General features: G+C 43.4%; 3 protein-coding genes across 4 annotated transcripts in view; 1 reads left to right on the top strand and 2 right to left on the bottom strand.

The window, feature by feature from the left end:
* Nucleotides 1-156: 156 nt before the first annotated feature.
* LOC117584977 (transmembrane protein 165) lies at nt 157-4,322 on the bottom strand. Of its 2 annotated transcripts, XM_034274181.1 has the most exons (6): nt 4,013-4,322; nt 3,654-3,950; nt 3,449-3,589; nt 1,876-2,457; nt 1,092-1,274; nt 157-898 (listed from the first exon to the last, which is right to left on the bottom strand). In XM_034274181.1, exons 1-6 carry the CDS (start codon nt 4,190-4,192, stop codon nt 719-721), a joined length of 1,563 nt encoding a protein of 520 aa, XP_034130072.1. In that variant the 5' UTR covers nt 4,193-4,322; the 3' UTR covers nt 157-718. The 2 variants fall into 2 exon arrangements, with proteins under 2 accessions (XP_034130072.1, XP_034130073.1); XM_034274182.1 differs by lacking the exon at nt 1,876-2,457.
* A 3,359-nt stretch (nt 4,323-7,681) lies between these two features.
* On the top strand, nt 7,682-12,660 carry LOC117585810 (E3 ubiquitin-protein ligase RNF123). The gene is made up of 11 exons (XM_034275530.1): nt 7,682-7,845; nt 7,913-8,159; nt 8,261-8,406; nt 8,466-9,203; nt 9,269-9,551; nt 9,610-9,925; nt 9,990-10,399; nt 10,462-10,575; nt 10,634-11,284; nt 11,344-11,950; nt 12,007-12,660. The coding sequence occupies exons 1-11, from the start codon at nt 7,682-7,684 to the stop codon at nt 12,324-12,326; spliced, it is 3,996 nt and encodes a 1,331-aa protein (XP_034131421.1). The 3' UTR covers nt 12,327-12,660.
* Nucleotides 12,661-13,262: 602 nt separating this feature from the next.
* LOC117585811 (soluble guanylate cyclase 88E) overlaps nt 13,263-22,883 on the bottom strand; it is a 39,333-nt gene continuing 29,712 nt past the window's right edge. Inside the window, exons 2-12 of the mRNA XM_034275531.1 lie at nt 17,646-17,883; nt 17,091-17,578; nt 16,901-17,024; nt 16,701-16,833; nt 16,407-16,633; nt 16,235-16,339; nt 15,871-16,168; nt 14,782-15,820; nt 14,487-14,723; nt 14,139-14,423; nt 13,263-14,081 (exon numbers count right to left, since the gene is read on the bottom strand). Of these exons, the coding sequence (XP_034131422.1) occupies nt 13,922-14,081; nt 14,139-14,423; nt 14,487-14,723; nt 14,782-15,820; nt 15,871-16,168; nt 16,235-16,339; nt 16,407-16,633; nt 16,701-16,833; nt 16,901-17,024; nt 17,091-17,578; nt 17,646-17,813 (3,264 nt within the window). The 5' untranslated portion in view covers nt 17,814-17,883 and the 3' untranslated portion in view covers nt 13,263-13,921. The remainder of the gene's footprint in view (nt 14,082-14,138; nt 14,424-14,486; nt 14,724-14,781; nt 15,821-15,870; nt 16,169-16,234; nt 16,340-16,406; nt 16,634-16,700; nt 16,834-16,900; nt 17,025-17,090; nt 17,579-17,645; nt 17,884-22,883) is intronic.

Genomic DNA, 22,883 nt, shown 5'->3' with positions numbered 1-22,883 from the left:
GGCACTGAGAAGATTTCAATAACGAGGGTAAACCCAGCAGAACTTATGACTTTCGGAGGTGCATTTGATATAGCCGATAGCGCCATCTGTCGGAGTGAGCAAGATAAATGGAAAGGCTTCAGTTAGCCTATTTCCCAGCCCCAATTTAAACACAAATTTAGCTTATTAGTTTTGCTCAATTTACTAATTTCTTCATACAAAAATCGCATAAATAATCAATTGTACAAAGTTTCTTTTTAGGGGGACTCTTTTTTAAGTAACCATTGCTACGTTAACATAAAGTATTCATTGAAGGGGTTTTTGGGGTTTGTTTCAACTTTGAGGAGGAGCTTAGGCAGCATAAGCAACACAAGCACGCGTATGTACAATACAATCATCTTTCAACTTTAATACTAAACTCTTAACTGAACATTCAAAATCAATACTAAACAATGGGACATACAGTGGGGGGACTGGCAATTGGCAAAGTATAGGCAGGGGCAAATACGAAATTCATGTTGTGGGAACTACATTTTTAAATATGTCATGGCCGTGTCGAAAAGCACTGAAGGCACTTTTGTTTTAGGTTTTCCGGATCATCGAATATTCATTTTAACATTTAAGCAATGCCTGGGTGCTCCTCGCAAAAACAGTGGACTTAACTATAAACTAAATATTGAATATATTTATAAACTTTTTGTGGTGGTCGTCAACGGGCGGCAAATCTCTATTTTGTTGTCTACATGTCATCGGGTGGCATGAGAACAGCATAGGCAGCGAAGCCAATGAATACGATGCCACCAACAATGGTGACAGTGCGCACAGAGATTTTGGAAGCCACTAGACGACCTCCAATCACAGCCAGGCCAGTGCAGATGCAATGGCCAATAATACCGCCAGCAATTACGCCATAAACGTCCTGGAAAGGTTTAAAGGGGTTTCAATTAGTATATAAATGAATGTAAATGATGTGATTTAAATATCAGCTTTTCAAATTACTCATAAGCGAACGGCCCAACTTTCTTAAGATCAAAGCACAAGAATGAAACGCTTTCAAATGCTTTCGAATTTCGGCACACTCAGATTATACAGGTATAAGCACGTACACCCACCTTGCTGGCAGCGAGAATAATGGTGGTCAACTGAGAACGATCTCCCCATTCGGCGAGGAAGGTCATTGTAAAGGCCTGGGCCAGGATGCGCCAGGTGAAGTAGCCGGCGCCACGTCGTTGCAGCGGACGGCGGCGACCACTCTCGGCATCATGGACAAGAGCAGCATTCACATCACGGTCCAGCTACAAGATAAAAGGTATACCATGCAGGATTAGGTAAATATGTAATGGTTGGGAATTAAATAATGTCGATGAAAATGTGCGCAAACAAAGGGAATTGCAAATCATAAACATCGAAGGACTTTTTGTCACAGTACAAAACTTTTTCTGTGGGTAGGGTAAAAATCGAAAAATAAATGTAATAAGCAAGAAAACGATCACTTCAAGAAAACATGCAAAAAATCCATGAAATGGGCTTGAACACTGTGCGGAATGCATGGGACATGGAGCTGTTCAGTGCGGGAATGTGTATAGTACAGTGACTACCAAAAACCAAATGAAAAATGCGACTTAAAGTTAACAAAAAATAAATTAAAATGATACTTAAAATAATTACCAAAAATAAAATGTATGAAAAGAAATCGATGAACGATGAAACTCAATTTGATTTTCGATGTTTGAGTGTGGCAATGTGACTGTGAAGTGTGTGTGGGTGGGTGGATGTGTCACTGTTTCTTGTTGAGGGCAAAAAAGCACGTGAAACGAACATGATAATTAAACAACCACATTAGTTATGGTCGATTATGGCTTTCATAGTTATATGTTTTTATGTTGGTGGCCTAACCCGTGCTTTAAGAGTGCCATTTCCGGTGCCAGCCAAGTCCTCGCCGCCATTCAAGCTGCCACTCAGACTATGCATGCTCTCGTGTCCGGCCAGGGGAGCGCGCGGCGCCAACGCCAGCCCAGTTGCTGGGTCAGTCAGATGATGTTCACCACCCGCCACGGAGGAGGGTCCGTTCAGATTCAGTTTCAGATTGTTGTTGCGTGGGCTTTCACATTGGGTTTGTTCGGTCTGGTTCGATGATGCCGCCGAATGGGCCGGGCTGGTGCTGTGGAAGGTCTTCAGCTTCAGCTGAATGCCGTCCTTGAGGAACATATCCGACTCGTGGTAGTCGTCGCCATCATCGTTGCCAGTTTTATCACAGCTATTTTGCTTACTAGTAGAATTGGTGGTATTGTTATTATTATTGTTGCGTCTCTGGCGGTGCTGCATATCCGAATCTTTGACGCTGCCCGAGCTGGGGGCAATGACAATGGAGTTGCGGCCATGGATGAGAGCCTGCTCGCTGGCATCCTCCTTGTCCGAGTTGCTATTCTTACGCTTCGTCTCCGTATCCTCGTACTTGCGCGTTGCCTTGCGCAGTAACTGCAGAAATTAACGCATAATTCCAGCATTTATTTAATTTATTTGTATATTTAGTTGGTTGGTTTAGGTTTTCGTATCAGTTTTCAAATCAATTTAAATCGTTTTGTATTTAGGTTTTTTTTTTGGTTGAAAGAAAAAATAATTAAAATTTGCATTAGCTTAGATTTGATTTGAGAGAATTTTGTTTTGGTTTGGGTTTTTGATTAATAGTTCAGGTGGAATTGTCTTCTGGCAAAAGCTTTTTCCATAACAAACGATTTTTTGTTTTAGTATTTTGATTTCTTTTATTTTATAAAAATTTTGCAAAAATTCTTTTCTTCTTTTGGTCTGTTGATATGCGGAAGACGTGCAATTAGTCACATATTAGGCGTATGTGTGTGGTGTGTTTTTCTTGTAAAATGTAACATAAAACAAACTCAGGGAAAGAATAAACAATTGAAGGTCAGAGAACGGAGAGAGAAGAAGACAGTGGTGGCAACTCTGGTGCTGTTTCAAAGCCAGCATTCCGTTCCGTTCGTGGTTTGTTTAAGGTCGATTGTTAGTGGGTTTAAGTGTGGGTCTGTTTTGGTGGCTAATTAATAATATTTAATCGCATGCAATTAAGCTATAATTAAAATTATGAAAAAGCTGCCGAGTTCGTGTTGGGTTAGTATTTGTTAGTATTTCGCCAAATGAGTATCAAAAAGTAGTACGGGAAATCAAATTGGATTTGGTGTACCAAAGCAAAGGTTTATGAAGTGATCGCTTTGGGCCTTTTGCATTTCGATTGTTTTCTGTACAGGTATTGATTGCCAGGGCTTAATAATAGTTGTTTAACTAAATTTAACCACATATCAAGCGTGAGCTATTAACAAAAGCTTTAAGTAAAAATACAAATAAAAAGTAAAACTGCCACAAGCAAAAAAAAAAAACTATAGGGGAACTACAACATATAAAACTATTTATAAATAATTAATTACAAAATAGAAATAGAAGGGAATGCAGAACTTACCTCATCTTCGCGCTTACGCAAATCGGTTTGGACCTCTTCGAGTTCCTCCTGAGCATCGGTTGGTTTCATTTTGTAGCCATCGTACAGCATTTTCAAGCCGAATATTAAAAATAATGCAGTTGAGATATAATACGTGTAAATCTGTCACGAAAAAAGAGAACTAAATGTTCAAGCTGTTCCTTCTGTAATCCTTTAGGATTCCTACCTTAGGAATAAAGTTTGCTGCCATGCCAAATACGCAGGAGAGAACCGTCATAAGGGCCAAGGCGGCAATGGCACCGCCAAAGACAATCAAACGGGGATGTCGCATTGCCATTATGGCAGCAATAAAGAAAGTCTTATCGCCTAGCTCTGTTAACAAAATAACAGATATCGATGCTGTGAAAGCATCGACAAAGTTCCCCTTGCCCTTGGCCTGCTTATGATCCGTATCTGTGGGTTTATCTGGTAATGCACTTAGATCCGTTGCCGCTCTATTCCCAACCACTTGATCCTCCACTCCCTGAAAATAAATAAAAGATAAATAAGTGCATGAACTTCAATTGAATGGATCAATGGACTCACGCTCTGTATGCCCGATTGTACGACCACATTGTCCTCGTTTTCATGTTGAAATTCTGCCGCACATATCGTGGCGAATGTGAGGACCACCATCAGGGCCAATGCCATATGCCATTTGGCGGTACGCTTCAGGTATACATTGTGTCTGGTGGTTTGCCAGAAATAGGATTGATTTTGTGACATCTTGGTGCTGTCTGTCCTGTTTGCTGTGCCCGCTCTTCAAGCCAGCCGCATGCAGTTGGTGTATTGGTATTCTACTCTGGGATATCCTTGGTAACGACGTGGTATGACGTGGTCCGTATCGTCTGACCGACTGTAAAGGAATGAATGAAGTTCGGTTCGTTAATCAGGCAACAAGTGTTCGCAGCGGCGTTATTTGTATATGGCAAACAGCATAAAGAAAAATTCCCTGTATGTGTGTGTGTATGTCTGTGCTTGGCCAAGTAAAATCTCGGGCTCGATAGCAGGCGAATGTCAGGCCAGAGATAAGAGTCCGCAGCCACTGCGACAAGTGTCGTCTGATATGGTCAACCCAGAAAGTGGATTCCATAGGCCGGCAAGCAGGCAGGCAGACTCCTATTTGGTAATAACATAAAATCTGCTATGAGCAGGCCGCCCGAATGGTCATTCAATACGTCAGAGGGGTACAGCCAGCAGCAGCGGCACTTCAATCATCGATTAGATAATGTTTTTGTGGGGCGGTGATGTACGTTCACCCAGAACACCAAATACTCTGCGGGGGGGGTAAGTCTACACTTTGAGATTTATCTCTGGCAAATCTCTGGCATGTTGGAGTCACAAATATTTAACTTCGTCTTGCCTTAGTTGGCATTTTGTTATCTTTTAAATTAACCTCCAAACATAAGGACTAAACAAAGATGATATTCTAACCGAAAAGCTGAAACACTGAGCGTGTGCAAGTATATTTATTTAAATTTATATTTCTACAAATATTTTTAAGCTAAATTCTGTTGAATTTTAACCAACAAAGTTTAGCCAAAATGTTTATTGAATTAGGATAATATTTCACAGAGTATTTTTCTTCAATTTTCAATTGAAGAGCCCTCAATAGATAGGGTTTATTTATAGATATCCATATGTATGTACGTGACCGACAACAGTTCCACAAAAAAATGTGATTACTACCTATAAAAAACGTGTGTATATTCATGATAATTCTTTCATGCAATAAACATTTTTTACGTTTTTTATGGCACTGGTTAATGGCAGTGTTCTGTTTTTTGGATTTTTTGGGCTTAATTTTTTCAATTCGGAGACCAGTTTCAGTCTCATTACAATGGGAAATTGGGCATTGATAATGTTATCTGGTTGTCATGGCAAAGATATGATATTATTGTACTGATTCGTGACTAAGAAGATTGCCTTACACATCCTGAAATTTTTATTTGCTACTTGTAAACCCCACAACTCATCACAAAAGGGGGGAAGTTTATTTTATTTTATTTTATTTACTTGCATGAGCAATTATTGTTTACAATAATTCTGTGTGCTGGGGAATCTTGAGTGAGTTGCCACAGTCTGTCTTGTGCTTCCCATTTTTTTAGCATAAATTAACCATTATGTTCTTTTTACGCGTCATCTTTCTGTGTTTAATGATAATTTATTTTGCTTTTATACGCTTTCAGAGGGTATGTAGATGGACAAAGGGTTTTTTTTTGTTATCTTAGAGGAAAAAGTGGATATTTATTTGTTCAATAAATAAAAGATAACCGGGTGGTGCGTCTGCAAAGTGATTCCAAGACGCAAAAAGGTTGAGGATGACCAGCAACAGAGAGGAGAACTGGGAGAGCAAGAGCTTTCGTTATGCAAACAAATGCCCGTTTCTTCTTTTTACATAGAACTTGACTACTATAGTATATGCATATGACATACATAAATATGTATGTACGTAAGCACTACGCCGGACAACGACACTCTAAATGAACAGAACGTAAGTGGACACTGATAAGACACACGATACAGTAGCCCAGTGGTCGTGGGTGGGCGGCTTTACAGATAACAGAACCAACAACAAGAAGCGAACAGGGAACAGAGGTAATTTGCTAATACATATATTTCCAGTTATTAAATTGAATTCAAATTACAAACAAAACACAGGCAGACGCCACACACACACCGACACTCAGACGACTCTCGTACGTTGATTGCTCTCTCTCCGCAAAAAACGGAATAAAAACGGGTCGTGGAACTGTACAGATAAATCAATTGAATGCTTAGAATTTGCTCAGACTGAAATGTTAATATTCATTTGTGAACCGTACGTTCGCGTGTTGTAATGCTCTTTCCTTTTCTAATGGCTTGGCATTGATTTCTATTTCCCCCCTTCTATTTTTTGTTTCTGTTGGCGAATTTTCTATTTTCGTGATCAACACACCGTCCACTCCTCCGGTCGGGTTGTGCTGACCACTTGGCTATGGTAAAGTGCTAACATTACAAATTAACAGCCACAAGGTCGGCTGTCGTGTAATTAAGTCTCTTCAATTATTAAACTGCATCATTTAGTAACATTGTTGTTATCATTGCCTCTCTCTTGGCACTTTAATTGGATTTCTAGCCGTTTTACGGATACATCTAGCCATTTGTGATTCAATGGTTGGCATCGCTAGTCACTAAAGGCAAACACTTTGCCGCTGACGCAGACAATTTGTAACACAGTTTAGATACGAGTTTAACGCGCAAGTCACTTGTCACAGTCGAAGAAACCCGCATTCCGCATTTTCGATAATCAAATTAAGCCAATTGTAACTTTAATTAAATTAGTCATTTGCTAAAGTTGCAAAATAAATAAAACACGTCCTTACATTTCCCAGAATAATTTGTTTTAATCGTTTTAATCTGTTATCGGAGGCAGTGTGGTGTAGCGCTTACAGGTGGCACAGCTGTTCGAGCCAAACATAGAGATGACTGAATATGCGATATATATCGCACTGGAATACCAGACTGTTTGTTATTGTTATTGTTATAAATACTGTTATTTTTATGAAATTTACCTAATTTCTACACAATTGGACTAGGTTCCTTTGGGGGGGACCACTGCTATGAGTGGTACTCCAGAAAAGCAACTGCGTCCGAAGTTATATTAACAGGGGTATGGATTTTTGAGGCAACTTCCATTTTGTTAGGCGTGAGAAAGGCTGTAGCTTCTGACGGCGGATGAGCATAAATCGGCGAAGGTTGGGCACTAGGAGTAGCGATGAGTCCATCGGTTGTAGGTGAGAATTTATAAAAATAAATAATATCAAAGAATCGGTGATTAGGTGTAAGAAAGATGTAATTCCAATGTAGAAACAAGAGTCTAGCCCCAAATATGTTGTAAAGATAGAAGAACTGTCCCCAAACCACTCCGAGATTATAATATTTACTTATGTTTCCTTTCTCTCTCAACAAAAGGGAAACGGATTAAATTATTGGTTCTGTGTTCAAAGTCTTTGCAAGCTAGTAATATCAATGAGAACATCAAAATCGAGGAATATGATTTAAGACTCCGATATATTTTTTAAATGAGAAGGTATTTTTTGTATTTTTTTGGGGATTGTGCGGTATATTCATCGTTAATTCCGCAGCCACACTGATTGAATCCTTTGATTGAAATTGATTTTGTAGGAACGGGGGTTTTGGGGATAAAGCATGCATTGATATGAGAGTGTCACGATGTCGATATCAAAATTATTCGTAAAAGTATTCAATGAAAACATCTTTGACCAACTGGATCAGGAGAATCCCTATTCAGACCTCGACGATGACTTGGAAGGAGCCAATTGTTCCACGCTGCCGGAATCGAAGCCGCTCAAGATTGACGAATTGTCTGTGTCAAAGTAAGTTGTTCTTTTAAAATGAAACTGCTCCTTTCCTTGCTGATCCTGTGCATATCCTTGTGTGCAGGCAAATGACCATCGTCAAGACCTGGCTGGACGACAAATTTCAGCAAATTCAAACCGACAGCAATGAGGAAATTCGTCGCCTTTACGCTGAGACAGAGTCCCGCATTGGACCGGATCTAACCATATTCGATGTGGACTACACCACAACGGTGCGCGTATCCTCGGACCGGCTGGCCCTTCGCTCCCAAGGCAGCTTCAATACGGTGCGAACAAATTGTTGCGTTTATGGCGGCCGTTGGATGTATGAGGTAATCTCTATTTAGCGGTCAATGACACACACCACACGCGATGTGGCGAGGAGTGTGAGTTGCACGTGCGCACGTACTGACTAACTTGACCTTCTTCACAGGTTCAACTTCACACCAAGGGAGTGATGCAAATGGGCTGGGCCTCCAGCCTTTGTCAGTTCAATGAAAATAGCGGCGTCGGTGATACCAAATTGAGCTACGGCTACGATGGCAGTAAACAGCAGATCTGGCACATATCCACCAAAAAGTATCAAGAATCTTTTTCCATGTTAAATGGTAATTTGAAGGCAAACTTTCCTCCTGCAGATATGGCGACAAATGGCAAATTGGGGACATAATTGGTGTGACACTCGATGTGGACAAGGAGCTCATTGAATACTATCGTAATGGTCGTTCTATGGGCGTGGCATTCAACAAGCTGGAGAAGGGTCCGGGCATAGCGTTCTATGCGGCCATCTCGCTGGGCTACACTCAGGGCATTCAGGCGAACTTTGGCAATCGTCCGTTTGTCTATCCAGTGCCAGGATTTCAGCCTTTGATGGCACGGCCCATCCTGAAGCTGCGACGCGCCAATCTGCTGATGAACTACCTCACAAACCTCGCAGGCATTTTCGCCAAATACAATGCTCAGTACAAGGCCTCGGCGAACCAGAGCGAAGCTCGTGTGTCCACCAAAAAGACGGTTTACTGCATCTTTGCCACCATGCTAATTGAACGCTTTACCAACGAGATCTTCGACTCGTACATCATTGAGGATGTGCTGCTGGCCAGGATTTCCAGCATGACCAGCCTCACAGCCGAAAAGGAGAATCCGCACAGTGTGCTGCAGGGTCTGCTGTCGCTCTTCTGGAACTTCATGGAGGGTGACGAGATCAAGTTTGTGCTGCGCAAGATGGTGAATGCGCTGCTCTCCACATTTACGCACACGGTACAGGGCCTGGACTATGAGAAGCATCGCCAGGCGCTGGCCATGCTGCACTGTCTCTGCCTGAATGAACAGACGCGGAAGTTCCTACTCGAGGGGAAGCTTTTCAAGAAGCACTGGTGAGTGGTGCAGGCCATCAAAATGCAACCTTATCTAATGCTATGCCAACTTCTCCTATTCCCAGCATTGCATTCTTCCTGTACATTCATCCGCTGGAGTTCTATATTATGGAAGAGCTGCTGCCCGACTACATGGCCTGGACGGAGGGCATCGATGGGCCCAAGGAAAAGTATCTGGGCATTGTGGAAAAAGTGCGCAAGGTGACGGAGCCACTGTATGCCGCTCAAAAGGATTTTCTCAGCACGCTGATGATCAACAGAGACGGCACGCCTACCAGTCCCTCCAGTCGCACGCTATTCCTGGCCAAAATGCGTCGCTATGTGATCGATCTGAGCATGGAGCAGCGGGTACGACGCTTAGTCTTTAATTTAAGTGTAATTTACTTTACTTCCGTTGTGCTGGCAGCCCTTCCATGCTTTCTTTTTTATGCAGTCGAGCATTCAGCATCCCCTAGACGCTCCGGTGGCTCTGGCCTTTGTCTGCATTCTGATCGATCAGTCGCGCAACATGTTCAGGGAGGAGCTGCCCGGCAAGAATGTAGAAGTGAATGCGGACTACTTTTTCGATGGCACCTTCGACTACATGCACTTTGATCGCGTGGGCGGTGTCCTCTCGCATTTGCGCAAGGTTCACCGATCGGACATTGATGCGCGTCTGGGATCGGTGCGCACACAGCAGATTTATGATGAGGATCGCAGTAATTCGAGAACCAATGAAATGGGTAGGTGTTGTCTTCGATATAAGACCATAACGACTTACCTTTTGATTCACCACTTGCTTTGCAGACACCACTCTCTATCTGCTTGGTGAGAATGTCCACAATGTGGCGGTGATTGGACACACGCAGGGCACCAACAACACCACCTTTACGCACTTTCTCAATCCGCGCACCAATCAGGGTGGCGAGGCAACGCCCGGCAATGCCGATGCTGAGGCCAGTCTCTGTGAACTCTTGGATCTGTGCATCATTTTCTACTACTCGGCGGGGCACAAGTATATTGTGAAAATTGCCTCAGTCAGAGATGAGATTGCAGCGCTGAACGATGTGCTCAAGGAAACGAAATACTATCGCGAGGACGTGGAACGCAAGCTGCTGGCTCTGGAGCAGCATGCCAATGTATGCATGAATGATGGCCATCAGCATGTAATGGGAGAGCTGCGTGCCAAGTTTAGTCAGCGTCAAAATGTTTTTGCGGTGAGTGGCAGGCAGGGCAAAGCATTCAAGAGAGATCTAATCAAAGTTGTATTGCCCTGCAGACCCGTTCCATTTCGCTATCCAGAAAACAAATCTGGCTACGTGGCGTGGCCTTGAATAACCAGCGGCGTTCGCTGCTCATTTGGATGCTGGAGCGCATGATACGCACACTGACGGTGAGCCTTTTTGGAATTCCATCTCCAGCAGCTTTGACTTTACTTCCCTCTCTTCTAGAACGCCTCAAACACTGGCCCATTGTTCGCCTTTGTGCCCGAGGTGTATGTGAATACGTTGCCCATACTGCTGGACGCTGTCATGGACTTTAGTCATCACGATATGAAAGCTCAGTTTGAGGCGACGGATTCCGAGTGCGCTGTCACTTCGGCAGCAGAATTTCTCGGCGTACACTCGGCGGATCCGCGTATTGTGCTTGCCTCCTGCAAGGACTCACTGCTACAAGCCCTGGGCACACTCACCTGCCACAAGGCTGGTGTGCGAGCCCTGGAACGTTCCTCGCGCAAGTCTCAAGTGGCCCTGGTGCGTGCCCTACTCCGGCCGTACGAAAACCGCGCCTGGGGCCAGAGCAACTGGCTGTTGTTGCGCTTCTGGATGGGCGAGGGCTATGCGTACAAGGACTCCCGACAGCCCTGTGTCTGGCAGGGCGGCTCGTTGCCGCTGCACATGGGTCTGTGCCGCAGTCGCTCAAAGAATGAGACGCACACGGGACTGCTGCACAATGTGGCACCCGCCAATCCATCGAAGCATTTCCAGCGCCTAATTGGCTCCAAACTGATTGAGGATGAACCATTTGCCACCAGTTTTCTCAACTCTGTGCTGAGTCAACTTAATTGGGCGTTTTCGGAGTTTATTCTGCTGCTGCAAGAGGTAGGAGGCAACAGATAATCTCTTTGCTTTGCTTGACTCTTTACGCTGTTCTTTGACAGATACAAAATACCGCACAGCGTCAGGAGAACACACTGTTCGAGCCCAAGCAGCTGAAGATCTGCTCCATGTGCTTTGAATTGACTGTCTCGCTGATGCGCTGCCTGGAGATGATCATCACTGTGGCGCCGGAGATTGTTACAGATCCTTCGCGGCCGAATAGCGATCTGCTGTTGAATCGCATTTGCCAGTTGATCAGTCAAGTGCTGTCGCGGGTCACAGTGCCGCCGGGCTGCTTCCAGTTTGTGGTGGACATGTGCTCGGCCGATCTCAATGCGGTGACACACTTTCCCATTATAACAGCCGCCTTGGGCATACTGCTGGCGCTCATGCGCAGTGAAATGGATGTTGATATCACACCGCAAAAGGTGACGCGTCTGTCGCGCGCTTTCCTCACCGATCCCAGCTTTCAGTTTGCCACGCTGGAGTTTGCCTTGGGCGAGATACGTACGCCGCTGCTGGAGCAGAAGGATATACCCCGCGGGAACTTCGATCCGTCTGCCAGGCCGCACATTGATCCGCTTACCAACGATTTACGGGTGCCGTTTCCCACCAACTCCAAGCGCATACGTGCCGATCCGCCCATCATTAAGTTTGCGCTAACAGATTGTGAGTAGATCAAGTCGATCAGGAGGTGCCAAATCTTTACTCCATCTTCCACACAGTTCCGACGCACGTCAACTCCGAGGAAATTGACAATATACGCCGGCTCATCGACGGTCTGCGCATGAAGCAGACGCTGCTGTCGGACATCACTTTACCCTCGGAGGACTCGCTGTGTCCCATTTGCTGCGCCAAGCCCATCACCGCCGTTTTTACGCCCTGCAAGCATCAGTCCTGCAGCGACTGCATCATGCAGCACATGATGAACTCCAAGGTGTGCTTCTACTGCAAGACGACCATTCACACGATTGAAACACTGGATGGCACGCTCATCTACTCCAACGAAGATGTCATGCAAACGCCCATGAACGAGCGGGCATAAGGCGCAAAAAACTCAACCCACCGAATCGTAAACCAAAGAAAACCCCCAACCAAGTCTAGTCACTGTTAAAAGACAAAACCTGCTACGCTTAAAGTGTATAAATGACACACACACACTTACATACAGATAAATTATTATTCCTTCAGTTAGAATATTATTTTTGGCTTAGATGCTTGCAACAAATAAGTTAAGATGTGATATGCCCCACAAAATAAAGTGGGCAAAATAACAATTGATTGACAGTAAATTAAGTAGCACAAAATATCAATTTTATGATCTCTGTTTCTATACCTATGTAAATCTCAATGTCAACTCTATGCTCAAAGACTATTTAAAATAACATAATCAGTTTCAATGCATTTATGTGGGTTAAACAAATGAATCTGTAAGAACGTATTCTCGAAATAAGTAATCTATACATATAAATGGAAAATGTTAGTGCAACTTCTGGCAAGGGAATCTAAAAAGTATTATAAACCAAAAGCATAAAAGCTAAGACAGTGTCTTAAATGCATATATTTTCAACCAAATTGTTTTTAAAGCTTTAAATTTTGTTGTATTTTATGTGCCATAAACTCGTTTAAAATTATACTATTAGTTGTATACATTTTCGTAATTCACGAAAAGTTTTAATACTGTCAGGAATGTAATTTGATCTCATTTTACTTTATCAAATAGTAGACTTTGTTATCAACATTTTAATGTTTTAAAATCTACCAATGAAAATTTAAATGCACCATAGAACCTTGTGGACCTCTGCTCTGAAAACTTATGGATCTAAAACAAAAATTCCATAGGTTTTTGGGGGCTGAAAACTTATGAAAATAAAACAGAAATTCTAAACGTTTTTGGAGCCTGAAAACTTCATGAAAATACACACACTACAACGGATTTCAAAGCCTGAAATCGCATGGAAAAATTAAACAAAAATTCGATAGGATTTCGGAGACATTTATTTAATAGGCGGTGTACACATAAAAACTACTCCTTAAACATGTAACTACTACAAATATATATATTATATATATGATAAATATATATAGAGTTTTATAATACATACATATACACATACATATATAGAATATATTGTAATATACTTGAGCAAGACCTTGCCTCAGGTGGTATCATGATGATGCGTGAAGAAAAGCCTTACAGTATACAATATTTTGTGGTTCATTTGTTAAGAAAATAGTTTGTTCTGAGTGTGTTGTGTGTTGTGTGTGTGTATATATTTCCTTTGTGGTATTGTCATATTTGAGAGGTCAAAGTAGAGTAGTTTTGAAATCCGTTTGTTCAACATTTAGTTGGTTATTTCATATAACAATTTATACAGTTCGCTTTAGCATATTTTAGACATGGAGCTGCCAATGTGTTAAAGGCCTGTTTAACTAGCTAACGTGGGGTTTTGGTGTAGGATACATCCTAATACTTTTCTCTATGCTATGAGTATCAACAACTAACTAAAATCTAATAATTGCCAAACTATTCCGTCACTGGACCACACGCCAGGGAACATTGAGCCACATCGGGAATCGTAATCAGAATCAGTTTGTATACATGATATGAATGTGAAGATGAGCTCCAGGACTATTCCTCTACAATATCCTGCAGGCATTCGAGTGCATGCGATGCGAGTGTCTGCCATTGCCATGACCAAAGCCGCTGCAGCACTGATGGACACGCGGACTGTGCTGAAAACTCTGGCTGTTGCTCATCTTTGGCTCCATGTGATGGCAGCTGGGCGCATGGCTGTGGCTGCAAGCAGTTTATCAATCAATCAATCAAGCAAATCAATCCATATTTTATGCTCACCCATGATTGCAGATGCTCGAATCTGATACGGAGCCAGCCATGAGGCGCTGCTGCTGCTGTGGCGGCGGTGGCAGGAACAGTGGACAACCACCGGCAGCCATATCCCCGCCATTTTCTCCCCCGCCATCATGTCCAAACACAGCCAGCCGCATGTTGGCCGCCTTCACCGCCGACTGGGACTCCACCTCGTGCACTTCTTCGATCATTTTGTCCAGCTTCTCCATGGCCTTGGTTTGCTTGGCGGCCAGAAAGGCCTTGCGCGCTGCCTTCGACATGGAATGGGGTCTACCACGAGAGTCAAGGATGAGCTTAGATATTTGTGTAGGACTTGGAGAGGAAGGACCTCACCTTGCTGGCGCTGACTGCGCTCGATGCGGCGGCGGTGAGTGCAGCGAAATGGATGAGACCGAATCCTTGGAGCCGGGTCGCTTGCCATGGCTGCTGCTCGCCTGCACTGGCACCACTAGCGGCGCTGTGGACACTGTGGCCAGCTGTGGCGACTTGGCGCGCATCGGACACACCACAGCGGATATGGCAGGCGGGGAGGGTGCCTCCAGGCTGGCGCTGTTGGAGAAGGTGATTTTCCTATACAAAAAGTGGAGCTGCAACGAGCGTCGATCCCCTGTGTACCCCCAGGACTTACTTGAGCTTTGTGGTCTTCTCCCGGTCCAGCGAGGCGTTCGATGTGGCGCTCTTCAGACTGGCACTGCTGCACGTGGCCGTCTCCCTGGCCGGAGCTGTCGATGGTGGCGTCATCTGGTCCATGGCCGCCAGCTCCTCGGGCGTAAACTTGTCCGGATTGCTGGGCCGCGGCTTGGGCGGTGCACTACCAATGCGAAACGGTGGCGTGGGACTAAACCCGCACTCTGCCGGCGGCTGGTTGTTGTTGTTGTTGTTGTTGACCAGCGAGCCGCGAGAGATTTGCAAATCCTCGAGAAACTCCTCAGTGTCGAGGATCAATGAACCGAAAATGTCCGACGGGGAACGCATAAAGACGTGGCCCGTGGAGTTGGAGCGTGAGTCGCGACGCTTCTCCTGATCGGTGTAGGAGTACCCACCGCTGTGCCTCACCGGCGAATTGGCAATGCTGCGACGTGCCACGTCCTTGAACGTCACTGGGGAGTAGATGCGACTGCTGCGATCGTCTGCCGTGGCAGTGGCTCCACCAGCTGCAGCTCCCGCTGTTCCCGTGCCATGATGATGCGTCAGATGCGCCGCTGCTGTCATGGTATTTGTGGCTGTCAGCACCACACCAGACATGCTGGCATGCTCCACAGGCAGCGCAGGGGCAGCTGCAGCTACGGGCACGGGCACTGCCACAGGCAGCGGCACCACCATGGGCGTCACTGGCTTCGAGGGTGCCGGCATTATGGCCTTGGCACTGGCTGCCATCGGATGCATCAGCAATCCAGTGGCCAGCTGCAGCGGCAAACGATTCTCGCGCTCCTCCAGCCAATAGGTGGCCATGGTGCCCTTGCCCTTGACATCAATCTCCCCACGCTCCAGTATCTTGTAGCTGGGGCCAATGAGGATTTTCGTGGACTCTGAAATGTGCACCTTCATGGCAATGCTGGTGGACTCCATGCGCGAGGCGGTGTTGACAGTGTCCCCAAAGAGGCAATAACGTGGCATCTTCAGGCCCACAATGCCAGCCACAACGGCACCAGAATGGACACCAACACCTGCAAGGAAGGACATTGAAAGGCGTTCAGGCTGCGCGACTTTCACTTACGTATTCTCAAATGCTGTCCGGTTGAGGGATCCTTCAGATCAGTGATGGCATCCACCATATCCAGCGCCATATCACAGACACGCTCCGCATGATTGGCATCCTTATCGGGTGCGCCAGCCACCACCATATAAGCATCCCCAATTGTCTCCACTTTGTACACAGAATTCCTTTCCGTGAGCTTATCGAATATTGAGTACATGGCATTCAGCATGGAGACCACCTCCATGGGTGTAATGCGACTGCAAATCTCGGTAAAGGTCACAATATCCGAGAAGAGTATGGAGACGCTGTCAAACATCTGGCAGGAGTTGGGAGGATCACCGTCAATCTCGTTGTAAGTTCATCTTGATCTGTGTTGACTCACCTCACAGGTATCTATGGGATTCTCGCCACGGCGCAGACGATCTGCCACTTGTTTGGGTATCATCTGATAGAGCAGCTCATCGGTGCGACGCATTTCCTCATCCAACTGGGAAAGCAAAAAAAAAAGGATAAGAAAATTTCGCTTTAACTTTGTGCTCCTGTTTGACACCCACCAATCTCATGGATTCCTCCAGCTTCTTGGACTTTTGCTGCTCCTGATCCAAGGCCAATTTCAGCTCCACCGATTGCTGTGTGCCCGCCAGCATAAGATCTCTGCTAAAGTCATGCATGGACAAATCATTGATATAGAGCCCGGTGGTGATCAAAGACGTCAAATCCGGCATGACGGGTGTGCCCAGGAACATGATCATGCGCCAGTTTTCCATGTAAACCATTTGACCTATGTCATAACAGAGAGAGAGAGAGAGTGCTGTGACCTTTTACCATAAATCATGGTCCATGTTTACCCTTCAATCTCAGTGATTTTTCGGGCTCACTGCCATCGTCATGCAGCAGCAAATCATCGTTCTGGGCATCCATGCGCTCGGTAACCGGATCCACAGTGACCAACTCAAAAATGTTATTGGTGCGATTGAGTATCTGTGAGAGGTAGCAACGTATAGAGTGTGCTTATAGACATTTTTGAGCAATGTTTTCCTTCACTTACTGTTTGGAATTTGAATGCAATCAGCGGGCGCACCAAATCAAACCAGGCTGTAATTTTCTTGCCCAACAGTTCGGGCAAAATGACCATCAAAGAGTTGCCAATGCTGCGCACAACCATGTCAGCGCTGCAGTGGGATTAAAGAACAGTACAATAAATAATAAACCAAACAAAAAACGAATCAAAACTTTACCCAAAGACAATGCAGAAAGGGAATATCTCAAAGAGCACATGAGCACTGATGGGCAGATGCTTCTCCTCGCGTGTCATCGCCAAGGATGCGAGCGTGAAAGCACGATTATCAAAGGTCAGCTGAAAGGTCACGTGCACCGTATCGAAGAGTATCTCCTCGCGCACCAACTCAATGTGCATCTCCTTGTGATAGAAATATCTGGCCACCTCACGTATCTGCCCCATTGTGTAGTAGACAAATCCACGACGCTTCGATCGATAATGCAGCGTCAGACCCTGTTTGGTTTCGTTTTCACAAATAAAACTGGGTGCACGCATGCGAGGATACGAGAACTTTAGGTACTCATGCAGATTGTCCAGACCATTGAGAAAGTCACGCATGTGACGACCCAGCACAGACAGCACACGATCGTAGCCATATTGACCGACAAAGCCCACGAAATATACACCCATTTGGTCCATGAATTCCCGCTCAGAGACCCCAAGAACCTAAGGAAAGGGAAGTTAATAGTATTTGTTAATATTTATTTCCTGTAAGCGTTAATTGTTGACGCACCTGTTGTGCCTTTTTGGCTAATTTTTGTAGCAAATTCTCTGGATACACTTGATGCACGCTGAATGATGGCGAATCGATGCCCGCCTGCCTTCGGATGTCCTCCCATTTCTCCTCGCCATAGACGGACTTGATGTACTCGGAGAGATTCTCCAACAGCAGGCCGTACATGTTGGCAACGGGTGGGGTGGGGTATAGGCTGCCTCGGGCTCCTTCACTTGGCTGACATTGAGTGCGAAAACTGTTAGAGAAGAAACTTAATGTTAGTAGTGGAAAAATAGCTTTAAGTTTGCAACAATTTCTGCTCATTCCAGACACAGATTCCCCAGCGAATTTCGCCCTTTTTATAGGAATTTTTTGGCATACTTTTCTGCCCTGTGGGCACCAGTATGACCGCACAACTGTGCGAATTTTTGTGTGTGTCCCCACCAATTGGAGGCCCGAAATCTTTTCAAAAATTGATTGTTGATGTGCTCTGCCGCGTCTTTCTGTTGATTTTTCGTGTCAACGATGCGAATCTTGCTACCAACCCCTGAGCCAAATGTCTCGCCGTGGCTTTCAACGCCTCTTTTGCTGGCTTTTTTGTGGCCAACAATTACCAGGGTCAGTGGGCAGTCGTAGTGGAGCACGTTTAGGGCATTAATTTGGCTGGCATTTGGCAGATGAAGTGCCAGAAAAGATAATTACACATCAGCCAACGAAATAAACGAAATCATTTCGTTGGCTATTCATTTTTGACAGGTTCATTTCTTTGTGTTTTTTAATAGGAAGGGTCATCTGGGGCATTCATTTTCGTTCGATAAATAGCAGAGTAGCAAGCAAAATGTGAGCAGAAATAAATTAAAAATTGTTTGAATCGGGAGTTTAAATGCATTCATGTTTAAATACAAATAAATATAAATTTGGTTGCATTTTTTATTTAATATTAAAATCGTTGCCCTGCTTTAACTCTCTTTAAAAGAAAATTCAATTACATTTCATACGCTTTTCAGCCATTCAGCTCAGTCTTCCTGCTGCTTGCCTGCCCTTTAAGTTCTAGCAACGAGTGCGCATAAGCCCTAGCAAATTAGTCTTCAACCCCACCAAAATCAATAAGCCATAAAGTACTTTCAATTAGTGGCAATAATTACATTATACATGACACATACATACGTGTACATACAACATGTGGCAAGGCGCCACTCCACTTCGTTGCAGCTTGCAAGTGAAAGAGAGGGCAATAATGGCAAGAAAAAATGCCATTAAATCGTTCACTTAGCAAAAAAAGAAACCCAAGTTCTGCGAAGACTCTGGAGTTCATTATCCTTGGGCCCTTGCGACTGTAATTGCCTGTGGCCCAAGTGGCTGTGGCTGCGGACTGGTTCTGGGTCTGCTTTCTAGTTTCTGGGCACTGTTAATTTAGTCCAATTCCAATTGAGTTGCACTCGTACATGGCCGACAATTAAGGGCGGCCGGGGACAATTGCTATTTATTTGCTCTCCGACTCTGTCTCTCTCTCTCTCTTTCTATGAATCTGGGCTAATTGAATTGCATTAGAAGCCATGCAGCACCTGGCTCTGTCTATGGCTGCGTCTAAGAATAAATTGCATTTGCCACTGAGACACTACGAACTCCTTCAGGGCTTGCGACACGTTGCAAATGAATAGCATTTTGGTTAGCATATGTTTCCTTCCTTCGCTTTGAATGGAGGGCAATCCGCATATGTTCATCTCGGTTGCCAGCCCCACAAGTCAATTTGTCAACTGTTCGTAAATTGAGTCATGCACTCGACTGCACTCGTTTGGGAATCTATCCACACTCCAGCGTCTTGGAATAACCACCAACTAACAATTGCAGCAAAATTACACACCACACACAGGAGGCATATGAGGCATACGTTATGAGTTGAGACTAAGCTGGCAATCTATTCAGGGTCTCCGTTGGGTTGCCTCACCCTTTTAGGGTTTCCTTTTGGATTCCTGGCATTTGGCTTATTTGCCATTTGTTTTGTCACAAAAGTCATTTCATGCGCTTTGAGCAGAGCTTCACCCCATTATCCCCATTCGCATATACCATAAATTTCAAGCTGGCAAATCATCGGCTACAAAATCATAAATTTATGCATATCTGGCAATTTATTTAAATTTTTCTATGGCTTCAGCGGACAGCAGTGGCCCCAGCTGCGATCTCATTGTGACAAATGAATATTTGTTGGGATTTTGTTTGAGGTTAGCTAAAGGTTTATCAGAATTTTATGGCTGTTTTAAGGGCTTTTACGGCATGATTAGATAGGTAATTGCAGCTATTAGGTATGGAATTTAGAGTTGTGGTGTTTGTTTTTGGGATGTTATTTGGTTTTTTTTGGGAGTTTGAAACATTTATTTTGTGTGTACAAATTCTAAGAGAATTCCTATACAAGCAATTAATTCATTTCTGGGTTAACTTTTGACTGTCTAAAAGACATAGTTGTATTTTCCCAGCTGAAGCTTATCCACTTGCATTCTGTTTTACACACAAATTTAAAACTTTTTATCCAAAGATACCAAGAAAGTTCTCCCCATTGTCAAGAAAGTAGTTGACTCTTAAATGATGTTTCCACAAGATTCACTGCATCCCGATTTACTTGTTAAACTGCCACACAAACAAGTGACCTCATATGCTAGGAAACCGAAACTTTATTTCTTGTTTTGCAGCCCAAAAAACTGTATATTAATATAGTATTTCATATAAACAAAGAAATCGGACTGGGATGTCTTGACGTCAACTTTCATGAATCTATTTTGCTCCAATCCGAATTTAAATGTTTTGTGTGTGTTTTCTATTTTCTAGCTCTCACATAAATACATAGATAAATCTTTGTGATATACTAGAGCATTTGTAGAGTGAAGAATATGCTCAAAAATATTTATAAAACACAATCATGTGTGAGAACTATAAGAGTGCTCAAACACACAAAGTACAAGAGATAAAAAATAGTACAACAAAATTAAAGCAGCCAAAAAACTAGACGGAAAACAGAAAAGAAACTGAAAGTTGTGACCTTCCAAGAATGGAACATTGGTCAGTAAACAGAAAAAATATATATTATATAGCCGCAACAGTTGTGCCAAACATATCAAAACAATGTCAACCATGGACCGAACAGACTTGAGTAATCATATAGACATTATTTTAAGTTTATATATCTTTTTATTACATATTTGTTTTGGGGTTGGCCCTCTGGCTCTTGCCCGTCGTTTCTTTCGTTTCATGAATGGAATGCAAAGTGGAATATATACGCGTTTGTGTGGATATAACAGTTTTGTATACTTTTAGAGTCAAAAATAATAAACAGGATGTACAATTTGTAGCTGGTGTGACGTCAGCAGGCTATTGATAAATGCATGACTGCTGCTCGCAGAGAGGAGGCGGCTGTTCCCCCAGGGGATGGCCACAGACTAACTGTTAATGGCTTTCCAATGAGCGCACTGTTTAGGCCGAAAATATTTTTAGCACCCAGAACTTTTAACTCAAATTGTCAGCAATAATGTCGCAACGAATTGGCATAAACGTGGGCAGCATTTGCCTGTTTTGTCAGTTTTTTTTTTGGCCTCATCAATCCATCCATCATCTGTGAACAGCTTCAAGGTTAGATCTGTGCAATTTCCATATAAATAGGTTTTTTCTTTTGAAATGCATTGACCCTGTGTGTCCTTGGGATTTGGTTGAATCAAATTGGTGCAGGAAAATTGCTAAAAAATATACAGAAAGCTGGCAAACACTCAGACAGAGACTGAGATAATTTAAGATTTTTAAGAAACAAATCTATACCGTCTGGAGTAAAATTTTAATGAAAATATAAACAAAATTGTTGCCATATAAATTATGGAAGGCATTGGGGGCATAGGTATATATGTACATATGTATATAAGTAGCATCCTCTGGTTATGTATCCACAGCCTCTTCCACCCTGCAATTGCGAGTGGGGCGGAACAATTAATTTTCAAGTTCATTTGCGTGGGTCGATGTCGGAGCTGATCAGACCCTAGCTGGCCATAGTCTGTAGATACTGAACGCATACAGATCATGCGAGAGAGAGCAGACCACAGACATGTATCTCGTGTGTACGTGAATATTTATTTTTATATTCAGAGAAAATTCATTTGAAGGTGTCTGCTATATGTTAAGGTTAAATATCATTGTATATACACACGCTTGGAAACTATGTGTTAGTGGGTATTTATGTGCACATAAACGCACATCAGTATTCTATATTAAACAGCATAAATGTAGAGTGGGAAGCTGGAGCTGCTAGAGAGAGCTTTTTTCAAGCAATAAAAAATATTATGCTGTGTTTAATGAGTCCCCAGCTGAGGGAGAAACTAGAAATTTCAATTTAGATAACTTAGAGATGTAGTTTGAGCAGAGAACGTGTCTTAACAAGCAAAAAAAAGGGAGAACAAACCAGAACAATTCAAAAATAAAGTGCACAAAATATAAAAAATAAAATAATTTAAAAATCCAGCTCGGTAATTAAATACAGCGAATTAAATACAGCAATAAATTATTGCTCTATGTTGTTAGCTCTGCTTAATCCCAAAATATGTATTACATCAAACACTAAAATTCCGCTTCCTGTATAAATCTTTTTCTCGGTTATCCTAAATTACTTTGCCATTAGCTGTCCATCAAGCAAGTAGTTCCGCACACAAATCGAATGTTAACGAATTTTAGTTGTATTTTTTGGTTGCAGCCACAAACACAACAGCAAAATGCTCATAATCAGGGCTTTTGCCAATAATATTATATGCTTTTGTTGTTGCTGTTGAATTGCTAATCTGCTATGACTCAAAATGTATATTTGTAGATGATTTTGTGTTGTTGTTGGTTGTGTTCTGTGGTGGCAAACCGAAACAAATTGCTCATTCGTCGCATTGACATTGTAGAACTCTTATAATTGTGCTCTTAATTCAGTTATTCAGTTGCGTTTCATTTCATACAACAAAAAGCCATATACAAATTGTCCTTCACATTGGCTTTTTGGTGGGAGATTTATAAGCGTGCAAGTGTGAGAGTAATAAAATGTAGATAAATTATTGTGGGAATTTCATGCAGTCAGCCCGCGTGTCTGTCTGTGACAGCTAAATATCTTTCAGCCCCAAGATGTAATTTATAATTGAGTTGTGTGCAGTCCTGAGCAAATTGTTCGACATTATTTTGCATGTGTGCCACTGCATAATTAGCTTAATTTTTGACCTCATTTCTCAAGAGGCCACACAGGCG

Source organism: Drosophila guanche, unplaced genomic scaffold (genome assembly GCF_900245975.1).
Source record: "Drosophila guanche unplaced genomic scaffold, DGUA_6, whole genome shotgun sequence".
NCBI classification, from domain to species: domain Eukaryota; kingdom Metazoa; phylum Arthropoda; class Insecta; order Diptera; family Drosophilidae; genus Drosophila; species Drosophila guanche.
Note: the sequence above shows the minus strand (reverse complement) of the source record. Positions and strands in the feature narration are given on the sequence as shown.

Excerpts from the sequence above, each read along its gene's own strand:
- LOC117584977 (XM_034274181.1), bottom strand. The coding sequence starts at position 4,192 with ATGTCACAAAATCAATCCTATTTCTGGCAAACCACCAGACACAATGTA. Across the intron at positions 1,275-1,875 it reads ATGGCACTCTTAAAGCACGG|CTGGACCGTGATGTGAATGC; the intron begins GTTAGGCCACCA and ends TTTATCTTGTAG. Across the intron at positions 899-1,091 it reads TTATTCTCGCTGCCAGCAAG|GACGTTTATGGCGTAATTGC; the intron begins GTGGGTGTACGT and ends AAACCTTTCCAG.
- LOC117585810 (XM_034275530.1), top strand. The coding sequence starts at position 7,682 with ATGTCGATATCAAAATTATTCGTAAAAGTATTCAATGAAAACATCTTT. Across the intron at positions 8,407-8,465 it reads TGGCACATATCCACCAAAAA|ATATGGCGACAAATGGCAAA; the intron begins GTATCAAGAATC and ends TTCCTCCTGCAG. Across the intron at positions 11,951-12,006 it reads TAAGTTTGCGCTAACAGATT|TTCCGACGCACGTCAACTCC; the intron begins GTGAGTAGATCA and ends TCTTCCACACAG.